A 14,737-nucleotide genomic window follows, 5' to 3' on the forward strand; every position below is an offset into this window, starting at 1 on the left:
TGCGGTTAATGGAAACCCGACCGCCAAGAACGGTCTAGCGTTCAGATACATATGCGGTAAAAATATTCAGTATACGTAGAATATGCAGTAAGAATGATGTTACAACGTCGATACTCAACCGATAAGCAAGCTACTCTCTCTAGTTACTCGTACAATGCCCCGAAAAATTGTAAAACGGAAACCTTCTTTTAAGTAACGGATCTTGTACTTACAAACAATTAAAATTCAAAGAATTATATTTCTATTTTGCCGATGAGTAAAGTTAATTTGACAAAAATTCTCTTTTCAGGTTAATGGACAAGGAAATGCTTGAAACTGGTACGTGGAGATGAAAATGTAAACTTGACACATATTTAACGGTACATACTGAATTTATCTATTAAATAAAGGGAACGTAAGACACTCTTTCGCACCTGTACTTTACTTTAACGTCAGCTGTTAAATTTTTATTTGCTTTTCTTTAACTCAAAATGTTTTTTTTTCATGTTTATCCTCAAATCTTGCATCCTTAATCTAACATACTTCCTGAAATTGCCGATAAATGAAATTTTGCACATTTACTAAGGTCGGGTGACGATACAATATTCCGCCATTACTTTTGCAAACATCCCCCCCCCTGTACGGGGATAAATTAAGGGTCTAGGTGTAATAATTTAACGTACTTCCTGACATCGCCTATCGATGAAATTTTGCACGGTTACTAAGGTCGGGTGACAAAACCACCTTTACTTTTGCAAAAATTCCCCCGTACGGGGATAAATTAAGGGTGCGGGTGTAAAAAATTGCGAATCTGCAAAACGGCTATGCGAGATTTTTGGGGTCGCAGATGACATAAAAATTTCACTACGCAAAAACTTCACTATTTCGTTACTTTTATAGTAAATGTTTGATTGAAAATTTGTTTGATATTTATAAATTTCAATATATGATGTTGTCTTTTGAAATCCAAATTAACCTACTAATTAAACTCGAGCGATGTACGATAATAATAATTTGAGTAAAATATGACTAAAGAGTATAAAACAAGTTTTTAAAAACTTTGAAAAATGTTTGGAATATTATTTTGGACAACAGATTTCAAAATAAGTAAACAGGCTCTCTAGAACTATGTTAAGAAGGCGAATATATATATGTCCCTTCACTTCACAGTGAAATAGTTTTGCAAAAGTTGAAATTTTATCGTTCTAAACCTCTTGATACAGAACTGATTTAGAACATAGATAAGCAAGATAAAAAAATGTTGTAAAACAGTATATATAATAATTTTTATATAGAAGAATAAAATGATTTTTCTTTCAAGTATCTACGTCAATTAGTTTCCGAAATGTTGGAAAACCGGGCGATAAGAAAAGGACTTTAAATTTAAAAGCATATAATAATTTATTCAGATATTAACTTTCAGATTCGATTTAGGTCTCGATTCATTTCAATTTTGTCACCCGACGTTCACTTCGGTCGATGAGGCTTCCACTTGTACTGTAACACACCCCATCTGAAGTAGATTTCATTCCAGACTGTAACCGACAAGCCGACAGTTACCTCTGCAGCTACGGCGTTAATTCTAAGTCTTAGCTCAACAATATCGGCAAGCGAAGGCGGTACATAAACCCGATCTTTAATGAAACCCCACAAGAAAAAATCTAGCGGGGTCAAATTTAGATAGTGAGGTGGTCGACCGATCCACCGAGCTGGAAATCGAGTATCAAGTAAATCTCGGATCTAGGCGGTAGGAGGGTGGTACCCCGTCTTGGTGACAGAAATGGTGTCCGTATTGGTCATCGTCTAAGTGAGAAATTAGAAAATTTTGAAGGCTAACCGGACAAACGATACCGTAACGGTCGCCTCGTGGAAAAGAACGGGCCGTGCAGTATATGTTTACTTAGGGCACAGAAAATATTGACCTTGGGGCTATCACGAACGTGCTGCAAAGTTCTACGAGGGTTTTTGCTACCCTATATTAAACAGGTGCGGATGTTCATTTTACTATCGATATGAAACGTTGTCATCGCTAAATATTACATCTTCTAAAAACGTATCGTCTGCGAATATATCCATCATTTCCACATATAACTGCAGCCGAGTGACTTTGTCATCTGTAATGTGTCGAACCACGGTTAGTTTGTACGGCTTCAAGCGCAATCGTTTACGTAAAACGCACTAAACAGTCGTTTGTGGAATGTCTCGGTCTCACGTGACGCACGTCCAGTTGATTTCTTCGGAATACGTGCACAGCTTTCTCCGAGTTGTTTCACAGCAGCATCAGGGACGGTTGAGCGTCCTGGTGATTTTATACGTTTAACAGAACGACCTGTCTCGACAAAAATGTCGGTGCAAGAGTAAATCCTACGCCTGCTAGGAGCCTCCGCGCTCTACGACAATTACGTTGAACTGCATTGCCGACTGAAAATTGTAAAACGAAAACAGGTAGCGATACCACACCGAATTCCGCACCGGTAAATGTATCCGTTTTTAACAACAGAGGTGACAGCGCCGGTGGCCGAATTCGGTACTAATGAATTACGGTAGTCAATACTTGATGTCTTTCCTACAAAAAGAGACCTCGACCGAACCTGTAAGTTATCTAAATAAATTTTAATACGCTTTTAAATCTGCAGAGTCCTTTTTGAATCGCCTCTCGTACTTTTACTTATATTGCAGTTATTTTAAACAGCTTATTTTCTTCAGATACCTCTTCATCAACATCATAATAACGATTGTATTTAGTAAACGCAAATTTTTTGTTCGACAAATCAAAACCAAATACGGTATAAGATTCTACTTTTTTTAATACTAAAAATTACTTCCCTGACTGAGATGGAGATTACTTTGAAAAGAGGCAGATAAAAAGAAACTGTACAAAAACACTTAAAATTAAAAAAAAAAAATAATATTTATTAAGCGCTTAATTGATTTCAATATTTTTTTGTTTTGGAGAGAAAAAGAAACAAGAATATCGAAATGAAATTATAAAATTTTTATTAACAAAATTAAATACGGATTAAAATAAAATAAACCTCAACTTTTTTACTTTTAATTATCAAAATCACTTTATGAAGATTCGAACTCTTATTAGCATAGATAATTTGAAACCGTGTTAACATTAATTACACGTAAATAAAATTAACGTCACGTACCTTCGATGTAGTTTTATTTTATTCGATGTACGGCCAGACTGAAACACCAGTCGTTATTTATTATACGGGAAATTACAAAAAAATAAAACAGACAAAAAGTTGTTAAAAAAGTTGTTAAATTTTTATTTTCTTTATATTTAATTTCGATTATTATAAATATTTATACCTGTTGTTGACAAACACCCGGTAACGCTTTACCGGGTGACCCTTAAATAAGGCTTTAATAGTTAAACGTAGAAAAATTAAATTTAGCAAAACTTCTGCTTTTAAACACGATTTATTTTTCGGTGCGCGCGATCGCTGTTAGGGAGACAAATATTAAATGACCTATATTTTGATCAAGATTGTCTAATCGTAAAAACCTTTAGGTAAAACTGTTTACGTTAATGTCAGTTAAAAATACGTGTTCCCTTTCCGTTCAAAACTTTGAGTTTTTTCCTTTCTAAGGCGCTTGAAGTACGGTGTAGTCTCATACCGAAAAATATATTGTTTTGAATTCCAATTTTGTACGTTTAAATATTTATCAGTAATTTAAGGGTCGCTATACTTTGTTAACACCTGGTATATTTTCCGTCAAAGAGGGACGGAAGATTTTTTTATCTAAAATTCCAATACCTTTAAATTATATTTTCTTGAAAACCGAAAAAAATAAAAATAAAAAAGAGTACGTAAATGAATTGAAAATTTAAAATACTTCTTAAAAGATTTCATAACATCTTTAATTTTTTTCCCCGATTTATTTATTACGATTTTTTATTTATAAATTAAATCTTTAATCGATAAAAATAAATTAGAAAGGCTTTGAGTATTCTTAAATTAAATTTCAAAAATATTTTTATAAATAAATTTTAATCGGGTATCGTGTTTTTATAAACGTTCTTTAATAAATAAATGCCAAAAATTATTTTTCATCAAAAAGTACCGATTCCCTTATAAAAACGTTAAATTAAGATTTTAAACAGGATTACAATGAATCCTGGAAAGAAGTCGACCCTTTGTTTATTATAAAGAATTTAATCGCGGTCAAAATTTTAATTAAATTTCAAAAGGAATAATCTTTTAATTTAGTTTTCTACTGAAAATTAAATTAAATTTTTTAATCCGATAAACATCAGGATAATTCATCTACTCCTGACGATACTAACAAATCACAATCTAGATGAAAAAATCAGTGGATCTCTAAAATTTAAAACGCGTGAAATAATTTTGTTAAAATTAATTTTAAAAATTTTCTTTTTTTTTATCTCTGTTGAGAATTTTCATGCAGATCTCTAAATTATGAGAAAGATGCTTTTTTTTATAAAATAAATTGATACAACTTTTTATATTGCGGATATGTTTGCTATCTCAGTCGATTAAGTAAAACTAATTATTCTAAAGCGTATTTTATTTAAGCGTAAGATGTTTAAAATTATTATAATGATTTTAAAAATTTAAATGACTTTTTTATTTACCGTATTATTTGGTTGTAACGTAAGTATTCCTTTTTCAATTTCCATTTTTTTAATCTTATATGGAATTTTTTGTCCGTATTCCAAATTCTATGAACATCTTTATTATAATAAATATTGAAAATAGATTTATTTTTGTTAAATTTTAAATCGATTGTATTTTTAGTTAATTATGTTTTTTTTTTATTTCTCGAATAAAAGTATAATAAAAGTTTAACGTAAAAGTTTAATAAAAAAAATGTAAGCTCGGTAACTTGTTTAAGGAAATAATTACAAACGATTTATAATTAATTTTTTTAAAATACGTATTTAAATACGGTATTGGTAAACCAAAATATTTCCATTTCTACCAGCGATTTGTAGTAGCAGCCGAATAATTAGTTTTATTTTAATCACTTACACATAGTGATATTAAAGTACGGTAAACGGCTTCTTATTTCAAAACTGAGGAACACTAGAAGGTAATAAAAAATATGTAAAAAAAAAACGTTTAAACAACACTCTTATATTAAACGCACTAAAAGGTAAAAAATAATTTTAGGACGGTATCTCAGAACGGATTTGACGGTGATATGTAAGATTAGGTGAAAGGCATAGCTTCAAATTAAAAATTTGGTGTTTTTATTTTATAATGCGTTTAATTTAAGGGTGTTGTTTAAAAATTTTTTTTTACATATTTTTTACTTTTTAGTCTTCATAAGTTTATACTTTACGGCTGCGCTGGAGCACAGGTTTTTGCGTATTTAGCGAAATATCGGATCGGTACGTTTTACGGTGGGCGATTACAATCAAAACAGACAGACATTTATTGTATACTTAATACAATAAATTTTTAAATTTAAAAAATCGTATTACAAATCGGCTGCTGTTACTTTACGACAATGTGTTATCGACTTCTCGTTTTGCCTTCTCACTTCGACATACAATTACAGACTGTATTGGATCGTCTTTAAATTAATTACGTATTGTTTTGAATTAAGATGTAGAGGCTGAAATTTTTGTTGTCTTGTGTAAAGAAGTTATTTCCAGCATTAACTATTTAAAGTTTTTAATCGGATGTAATTCTGAAGATTATACGAATAATAAAAGTTAGTACGGGGCATTTTACCTCTTTTATTACTACTATTTTTTTTTTCTTTTTTGTAAATTTGATCGCTTATAACTCAAAAACAAAGGAATTTACCAAGAAAAGGCCTTTGCCGTCGTTTTTCTTGTAAAATTTTATATTAAAATCGCGCATCACCTTTCCGTAAAAAAAAAAGATTTTATTCAATATGACGGATCGAAGATGGCGGACAAAAATTTCACTTTTCGATATCATTTTTCTCGTAAAATTACACATTAAAATCACGTATCGCATGTCCATCTTCATATTTAAAAAAAAAGTTTGATTCAACGTGACGGATAAAAATTTTAAACACACCGTAAAGTAGTACCCGCGTTTGTTTCTACCTCCTATTCGATTTTAAAATTTAAAGTCGTATTCGTATTTAAATATCCCGCATATTAAACATCTATTTCTTTAATTTAAATGTTTTAATTATTTTTTGATTGATTTATTATAAAAAAAAATCCTGTCTGAAGAAGCAATGACCTCTGCAAAAACGCTCAACGACGATTGTATAAAAAGAATTAAGCGAGCGAATTCTATAAATACTGTATTCAATTTTAACTAGAATATTATATTTTCTTGGAAGGAAGCCGTTAATTAAATATTTTACTTAGAAAACAGTTTTAATATGCTTCTCGGGTAGATTTATATATAATTAATCTATCGGATACATTTCAAATACTCGTTCGTAATATAACATACTTTTACCCGCGACGGAACGGAGACGATATATGCGTTTGCGGTAAGAGGTTGTGTGTGTGTGTGTGTGTGTGTCTGTTAGCATTTTACTCAAAAACTTCCGGGCCGATTTCGATGCGGTTTTTTTATTACTAGGTGTCACTTCAGAGCGAATTCTTAGACATGTTTTACGGTTATAGGCCACCAGGGAGCGCTGCAGTAGATGTGCTTCTCTAAAACGGCTGAGTCGATTTCGATACGGATTTTGCATTACGTAGGTATCACTTCGGAGCAGGTTCTTAGATTATTTTTACGGTTATAAGCCGCCAGGGGACGCTGCAGTAGACAAATTTCTTCAAAACGGCTTTTGAATGTTTCTAAGTTTTCTAAATCCAGCAAGGCTACATTATTAGGCGGATTATTAAATAATTTGCGCCGGTCAAGTACACTAAACTTTCATCATCATCCTATAAACGTCCCATTTTTGGCCGCAGGCCTACTAATCTTTAAAAAGTAATAAATAAAAAATTAAATTAAAAACGCGCGTTAAACAAACCGCGACGAAAAAATTTAAAAAAACACGAACTAATTAAACGACAGTATTTTTATCTTATAATCCTCTGTGACGTGTTATCTTGCTTTTAAGACAATAAAATTTAAGATTTTGATCGACCGTCGTGCGTAACCCGTAGACTGCACAAATAAGCTAAATAAGCTTTTTTTTTCTTTACCTTCTCCCACGGGCCGGATCCTGCAGTTAAGTATTACACAGCCCAGGGAAGTGTCCTTTACTCTAACGGGCCCCGTCTCGGCCCGCCGGTCGGATCTTTGTGCGCCCGCCTCAAACCCCAGAGTAGGATCCACCAGGCCCGGCTATGCCGTCCGTGGGTCTCCGCTCCGGGAGCCGGGACTCGGTCTTTATGCCATCGCCTCTAACGAGGACACCCCGACCGGGACTCGGTCTTTTTTACTCGAGAGTGCGAGAGTCGTAAATAAGCTTTAGTTATCATCATAGTCGCGCACGACGGTCGATCAAAATCTTAAATTTTATTGTGTTAAAAACACAATAATTCGCAATTACATAAAATAAAATAAATTCGCAATGTTACAGAGGATTATCGTAAAAATACAGTCGTTTAATTATTTCACATTTTTAAGGTTTCTTCATCGTGGGGTTTTTAAAATTTTTAATTTTTTTTTTTGAGTTCTGTCGGACAATATATTCTTAAGTTGTAATTAAATCGGTACCGTTTTTTTAACCTCCGGGACCACCGTTACGTATTACTTCAGAGGATGAAATGAATGACAATTTTTGTAGCGTGTAAAAATGCCGTGCCTAACCGGGATTCGAACCCGTGACCTTCGGATGAGAGGCCGCGACGCTACCACTCGCGTCACGGAGGCCGCTAAATCGGCATCGTATTGTTTTAAAGATGCTTAATTATTTTTGGTCGTTATTAATATTTTTTTTTTATTTTACCTACGAATACTCCCTTATAAAATTTAATACTGTAAAAACCGGCTGATAATTTTTATTTTTTTATTATTTTTTTTTTTAGGAAATATGAATATTTCGGGAAAAATTTTAAAACCGATATTTATCATTTTTTCACACGCATCTGCTATTAAAAAATAAAATAAATTCTCATTTCCGACAAATTTAATTAAAATTAAATAAAAACTTTCCTTAAAAATAAACAACGGGTTTTTAAATAATACAGACTAAATAAACACAAAAGGTTTGTTGTTTAACATGAACTTAGATTTGCGTTCAAATATTTATTATCGATTAATGCCTTTAAAAAACTGATGTTTGTCGTCTGTACATATTTTAGGTATTATTTGACGATCCTTTTCGAGAAACGGTAGTATCTCTGTCATTCATCTAAAAGATTACGGGTTTAATTCCGGGTAAAAGTTAGTATATTTTTCCCTCGTTACAGAATTTAGTTCTTATTCTTAAAAATAAATCCAAGTTCACCCGAGTGGAATAAATAGATTTTTATTTATTTATAGTTACTATAAATTTTTTTCTTTTACGTTCCGAATATTTCAGAGAAAATGTGTAATGCTTTTGCGGCAAAAGTTTTGTTTATATCGTTAAAACTTTTTTTATTCATAAGAACCATAAAAAGTCGAAATCTGTAATAAAACCGCGCGCGCACACACGCATACGTACGAGTGATTCCCGAAGAATGTAACAAACTATTAGGACATGTTTTACCGATGAAAAAAAAAGTTGGTATAAATGTAGGCTCGGAGCACCTCCTTACACAGTAAGGCTTACGAAAGATTTCGGCGCTTTCGGTAAAACTAATTCAAACTTTAAATCTTGTGATCCAAATTAACGGGGAAGTTTAGCGGTTTTACGAGTATATGAAATCTAACCTGAAAATTTTTTTAAAAATATAAATCTTACAACTGTATTTTAAGTAGCTTTCAAGAAATCTGGGGTAAAAGGCAAAACCATGACGATCGAAAAACAAACTATTTTATAATCGGCGTATAACTTTGTTTAACGAGTAATAAATAGATAAAAGTTTTAAACAAAAGTTGCAGAGGATTTAATTCTGAGTAAAACGGTACGAATAAAGTTTACAGAAACTAAATGCAAACGGTAAGATTTTCGTAGTTTATTAAAAACAAAACGTTTATGAAAATTTGGCAGATTTTAATTACGCATTAAACGAAACAAGATCTTCAATATTACAAAACAATTAAATACTAGTCGATCAGGGCTCGCTTCGCTTGCTCTTATCGTCCAGCCTGGACTCCGCTGTGTTTGTTATCCTCGTGGTTGTGAGAATAATATATTGTTATTTAGAAAATAAAGCCTGAAATGCTCTCTTTTCTCTAACGTTTGCCTCGTTCTTGACATAGAAACTCTGATACCCCCGCAAGGGGGCTAGGCTCTCGATCTGTGGCTTAAAATTTTCTCTGGGATAACACAAATGTATCCTAAAAATTTGAAAGCAATCGGCGGTCGGTTCTAGCGTGATGCTCTAATTATTTCAAAAACTATCAAGTTTGGGGCAAAAAACCAACCGATCGGAGTCATCAGGTCATCCTTAGTCCTCTATTGGAATATAATATTTGTTTTACTCGATTTCATATTAGCATTACGCGGGCGCACACACACACAATCGATTTGCTTAAGAGAATGTATTTTAGAAAAATAGACATCAAAGTTTAAAAAAAGGTAAAACAGGCATCGATAAAAATAATTTATTAGACTTTTTAAAGTTAATTTTATCTCTCTAAATTTAATTGAAATAATTTATTTATTTCGTTTGAATTTAGGTTTTGTGGAATTTATTCATATCTTTTCTTTTTCTGTTTACCTTCGGATCCACCGTAAGGTATTACTTCAGAGGATGATATGTATGAATGCGAATGTGTGTATGAATGTGTGTCTTGTACAGTCGACCGTTCCTGAGACGTGTGGTTAATTAAACCCGACCGCCAAAGAACACCGGTATCTACGATCTAGTATTCAAATCCGTATAAAAGTAAATAACCGTCTTTAATAGGGTTTGAACCTTAGAATTCTCGACTTCGAATTTTACTCGGAAAAATTCAAATTCACTACAAATTTTGTTCAAACATTTTATCTGTTTATTAACCGTGTAAGGGAATTACCGTTTCACGCCAAACATAAAATAGTGTGTGTACGACCCAAATGTTTTGTCTTTTACCTCAGATTTCTGGAAAACTACTAAAAATAGAGTTCTGGGGCTATTTTTCAGTATTTTAGGTCAGATTTCGTAAAAAAAACACTAAACTTACCCGTCAATTTGGGTCCCAAGAATTACACTTTGCCTTAATTTTACTGAAGGCGCAGAAGTCAGGCCGAAATCTTTCGCCATCCGACACTCGTAAACGAAGCGTTTCCGAGCCAACGTTTATTTAAACTTTCTTCTTTACTTTCACCGGCGGGACATCTCCTGAAAGTTTGTTACAATCTTCGTAAATCACTAAATACGAGAAAACGTATATATTTTGTGCGTATAGGCGTTTACTTTATTTAAAACTAGTATATAGAAAACGGATTAATGTAGAAATCTGCAATTTCGTAGGATTATCTCTACACACGAGGCGTTGATTTTATTTTATTATTTTTTAAAAACGTTTAAGTATTAAGTAGGTATAGGGAGTGTTATATCTCGAAAAAATTATTTGTAAACTAATCTTTTCCCTTTTTTTGGACGATAGTAATATTTGGAAAAGGTTTTTTTTTACTTTTTACAAAAAGAAAAACCATTTTTACGGTTTTTAATTGCAATTATATTAATTTTAAGAGGTTTTTTTGCCGGATGAATTAATTCACCGCAGAAGTTCACAGAGTAGACCGTACGTTGGAATACGGAAATGGAATTTTTTACGCGTGAAAAATGCTACTCCTGATCGGGATTCGAACCCGGAATCTCGGGATGAAAGTCGAGAAGCTACTCCTGACCGGGATTCGAACCCGGGACCTCCGGATAAAAGCCGAGAAGCTACTATTCTGCCGCGGAGATCGGCTAGTTTGGTCTTTTTTAATCATTTAATAGATATTTTTTTATTTAAAAATAATTTTTTGACGCGTTAGATCTTGTGAAACGATACGAAATCCGTTCCGACTTTTTAAATTTATTTTATATTTTGCGGTCTTGTATCGATTAAAAATTTCCGAAAACTTTATGGCAGATGCTGGGAAAAATGAATTTTGTTCCCTTTCTCCGATCTGATAAAAATAAAATATTTATTTATTTTAATCATTTTACAAACAAAAAGATAACTTTCACGATTAATATTTAAACATTTTTATTACAAATCGTTCCGCTGAAATATTAATAATCATATAATAAAATTTTAAACCTCGTAAATATAAAATATAATAAATATAAAAACGATAAAATATTTTTAACGCTTTCGATTGTTGTATATCGATGCTGTATCTTCAGGAATCGTAAAGTTATAAACACACATATTTTGGTTAATTTCAAATATAATCAAAGTTTTTACTGTTTTTGAAAAAAAATTCATACGTAACATCTATTTTTAACTTTTTTCCTTCTTAAGATGATTATAACTAACGAAATCGCTAGGTATATTTCAATGTTTTTGTAATTATTAGGAAGATATGTAATTTTATTGATATATTTTTGTAATATTTAATTTAATAACAAAAATATCTAAACACAAGTAAGAAACAATAGATCGCTAAGAAAAAACCCGAACTAACTTCTTTTTTTTTTTAAGAACAAGGTTAAGAAATAATCTTGAGACGTATAAAGAGATTCACATGAACTTGTTTCAGATTTCGTAAATGTAGAGATAAATTTCTTCGCAACTATTGTGAAATATTATTATCTTAACGATTGTATTCGCATTTTATTCTGCTTATGTTGGATTTTTTTTTTTTAATAGCCATATCGTATTTCCCTGAACAGAGTTGTATTATAAAACAAAAATCTATAAAATATTTATACAAATTTTTGAAAAAAAAAAATTATTTCACTATTCCGATAAAATCAGATAACCCGATTAATATAATTTTTTTTCGTATAAGAAATATCTTAATCGTTCATCAAAAAGATACCGGGTTTGAAACACAGTCGAGTACAATATTTTTTTAAAATTAAAAATTTTTTCTACACTACATTTTTTTATCGTAATAAATTCTTTCCAGCATATCGATACAGAGAAGAACATTCGGTCGTAAAAACAACGTTCAATCTGTTCTATCGAATCCCTTAAAAAAAATCGGAATTTTTAATAATACATATCGCACTTTTAAGTGACAAAACCGTAAAAGTTGTAAACGATCAGACATGAATCGCGTAAGTCGTTCGTTCCTTCCTCCCGAAAAAAAACCTATAAAAATTCTCAAGAATAAAAAACATCATATGCCGGGTCTACTAATGAATGATGAAGTGAAAGTGAAGTGGAATTTCCAGTTGCCTTAATCACCGTTCCGTTTATATTATTGCGCATTACTGTATCAGGGTTAAATCCAAAATACAGCACTCCTAGCTAAATACTATGATAGGGTATAGATTGTGTAATTAAAATCATTATTTTCAGAGAAAGATACTAGATAAATAGCGTTAAATAACAAAAGTAATGAAGGTAAAACGAGTTCACAATAATAATAACGGTTACTTTTTATTACTATATACATTTTCTTATTTAATTTATCAAAAGGATATTACTCGTTCGTCCACAAACAATCAAATTTTTTAGAAGAAATTTTTAACGATTATTGTAATTTGTTTTTATTTGGTCGATCTTTATAATCTACTTTTGATGTTAAGCCGGGGAGAGGTGGCCCCGGCTTAACGGCCGGGAAAGAATAAATAGTAATCAAAAATAGGTAATTTTTTTTAAAGTAAAAATATGAAAAAATACGTAATAAAATAATAACAGCCTTAGTTCTTTATTTTTATTATGAAGCTTTAAACCGATCGAAAAGATATAAACGCGATTAATGTAGATGTTATTTATTCATTTTATAACATAATTTTTCGTTTTTATCGAATAGAAAAAAAAAACAATATTTTTATTTAATCCTAATGTGTACGTTGCAACCTCTTTGATTAGCGAACAAGAAGCAACCCCCCTCCACCACGTACCGATGAGTATGTCTTTTTCTCAAAGGACATACTCTTTTGAGTATGTCTTTTAAAACATACGTCTCAGGAACGGTCGGCCTGAGTCTGAATTTTACAAACTCAGGCCGACCGTTCCTGAGACTACTTAATTGAAGCTCGACCACCAAAATACACCGGTATCCTCTGTCTAGTATTTAATCTATATAAAAGTAGCAGATCAAAAATCAGCTGTTTTTTGTGGCGACGAATTTTACCGCTAGATCGGCCCCTTTGGCTGAATAATAACTCGAAGTAAAAAATTTCCTACTCACCAACTGTATCCGCGTTCCTTATGTTCGGCGACACTAAATCCAAACATAGATCCTTCTTGTCCGGTATGTTTAACGTAATTTAATGTATCCACGTTAAAACTGTTAATAAAATTAATCTGTCTTATACATAAAAATAATAAAACACAAATAATTTTTTCCATTTTAATTATATTGCTATCGTGTAATAAACGTACACTGTTATCACTTTTTTTATTATAAAAACACGTAAAATTGAAGTTCACCATTTTTATATTTAATAATTTTTTTTTAGTTTGTATTTATTAATTTTGTAATTAAAGATATATTACCACCATTTTATTATATTACTATATTTTTTAAACTTAGTTTTTTTTTAATTTTATATTTTTTTACAAAGCCGATATCGCTAAAAATTGGAATACCGGATCATTTTTCTCGTGTTTAAAATTAAAAATTAAAAATCATTTTAATATTAATCGATTATACTAAGAAAAAAAAAATTAAATAATTTCTAAAAAATATATATATATAAATCTGTTTATAATAATGATATTATCGTTTATTAATAAAATAAATAAATGAAATAGAATTCTAAGAGCTGATGTTACGAAACTATATTTACGATTTGAACGGTCAGAAAGAATCGCGCCAACTGAATAACCGTGTGATGTAGATGTTGTTACGAAGAAAGACAAGAATAGACTGAGTATAGTACCAACTTTAAAAATACAATTATCCCTATTAATACAAAAGTTTCCCTCGACCGGAAATTTTATATTTTTATTTCTTTATAATCGAAATATTTAATAACAAAATATTATACATAATTTTTATTTATTTTAAATTTAATTTATTTCTATTTATTTTGTTAATATCTTTCCGTTTATTTCCTTGTTTTCTTTAAGTAAAATTTTTAGCGCATCAAATATAGATTAATTGATTTATTTTTTTTTATTTTTCCAAAGATATTTTTTAGAGATTATTCATTAAAATAATCTTTTTTTCTGATATTTCCTTAATATTTTATAAATTTATTAGTACATTAATTTGTTTATTCGATAGTTATTCCGTTTATCCTGTTTCAAAACTACAATTATTTACACTTTACTAACTCCGTTTTTATTTTCCCAGCTAATAGAAATACTATAAGCGTATACTGATTAAATATAAAAAATTTGATGTGGACACCACATGACTTCCTTGTACGCCTATTAAATTACATATACACATTTTTTTTTTTAAAAGTACATAAAATTTTACTTCATTATTAACTTCTGATATTTTTTCATATTTATTTATTTTATTGTTATTACTGAATTATTATTTATCGTAAAACCTTTTTACAATCGCAGGTTAATAATTATTAATAAATCAATATATTTAAATTAAAAGAAAGGAAATGAAATCGAATTCGAATCGATGTGCCTTCCCCTTATAAGATCCAATTATTTCATTAATTAAAATTTTATTGGGCTATAAC

The 14,737-nt window shown here is 30.7% G+C and overlaps 1 protein-coding gene across 3 annotated transcripts in view; it reads right to left on the reverse strand.

Moving 5' to 3' along the window:
• The window catches only part of LOC142333690 (uncharacterized), a 492,609-nt gene extending 478,735 nt beyond the window's left edge, over positions 1-13,874 (reverse strand). For all 3 annotated transcript variants that reach the window (XM_075381116.1, XM_075381117.1, XM_075381115.1), the window contains exon 1: positions 13,279-13,874. In XM_075381116.1, the coding sequence (XP_075237231.1) occupies positions 13,279-13,523 (245 nt within the window). In that variant the 5' untranslated portion in view covers positions 13,524-13,874. The remainder of the gene's footprint in view (positions 1-13,278) is intronic.
• Between the last annotated feature and the right edge of the window lie 863 nt (positions 13,875-14,737).

Source organism: Lycorma delicatula, chromosome 13 (genome assembly GCF_047948215.1).
Source record: "Lycorma delicatula isolate Av1 chromosome 13, ASM4794821v1, whole genome shotgun sequence".
In the NCBI taxonomy this organism is placed as follows: Eukaryota; Metazoa; Arthropoda; class Insecta; order Hemiptera; family Fulgoridae; genus Lycorma; species Lycorma delicatula.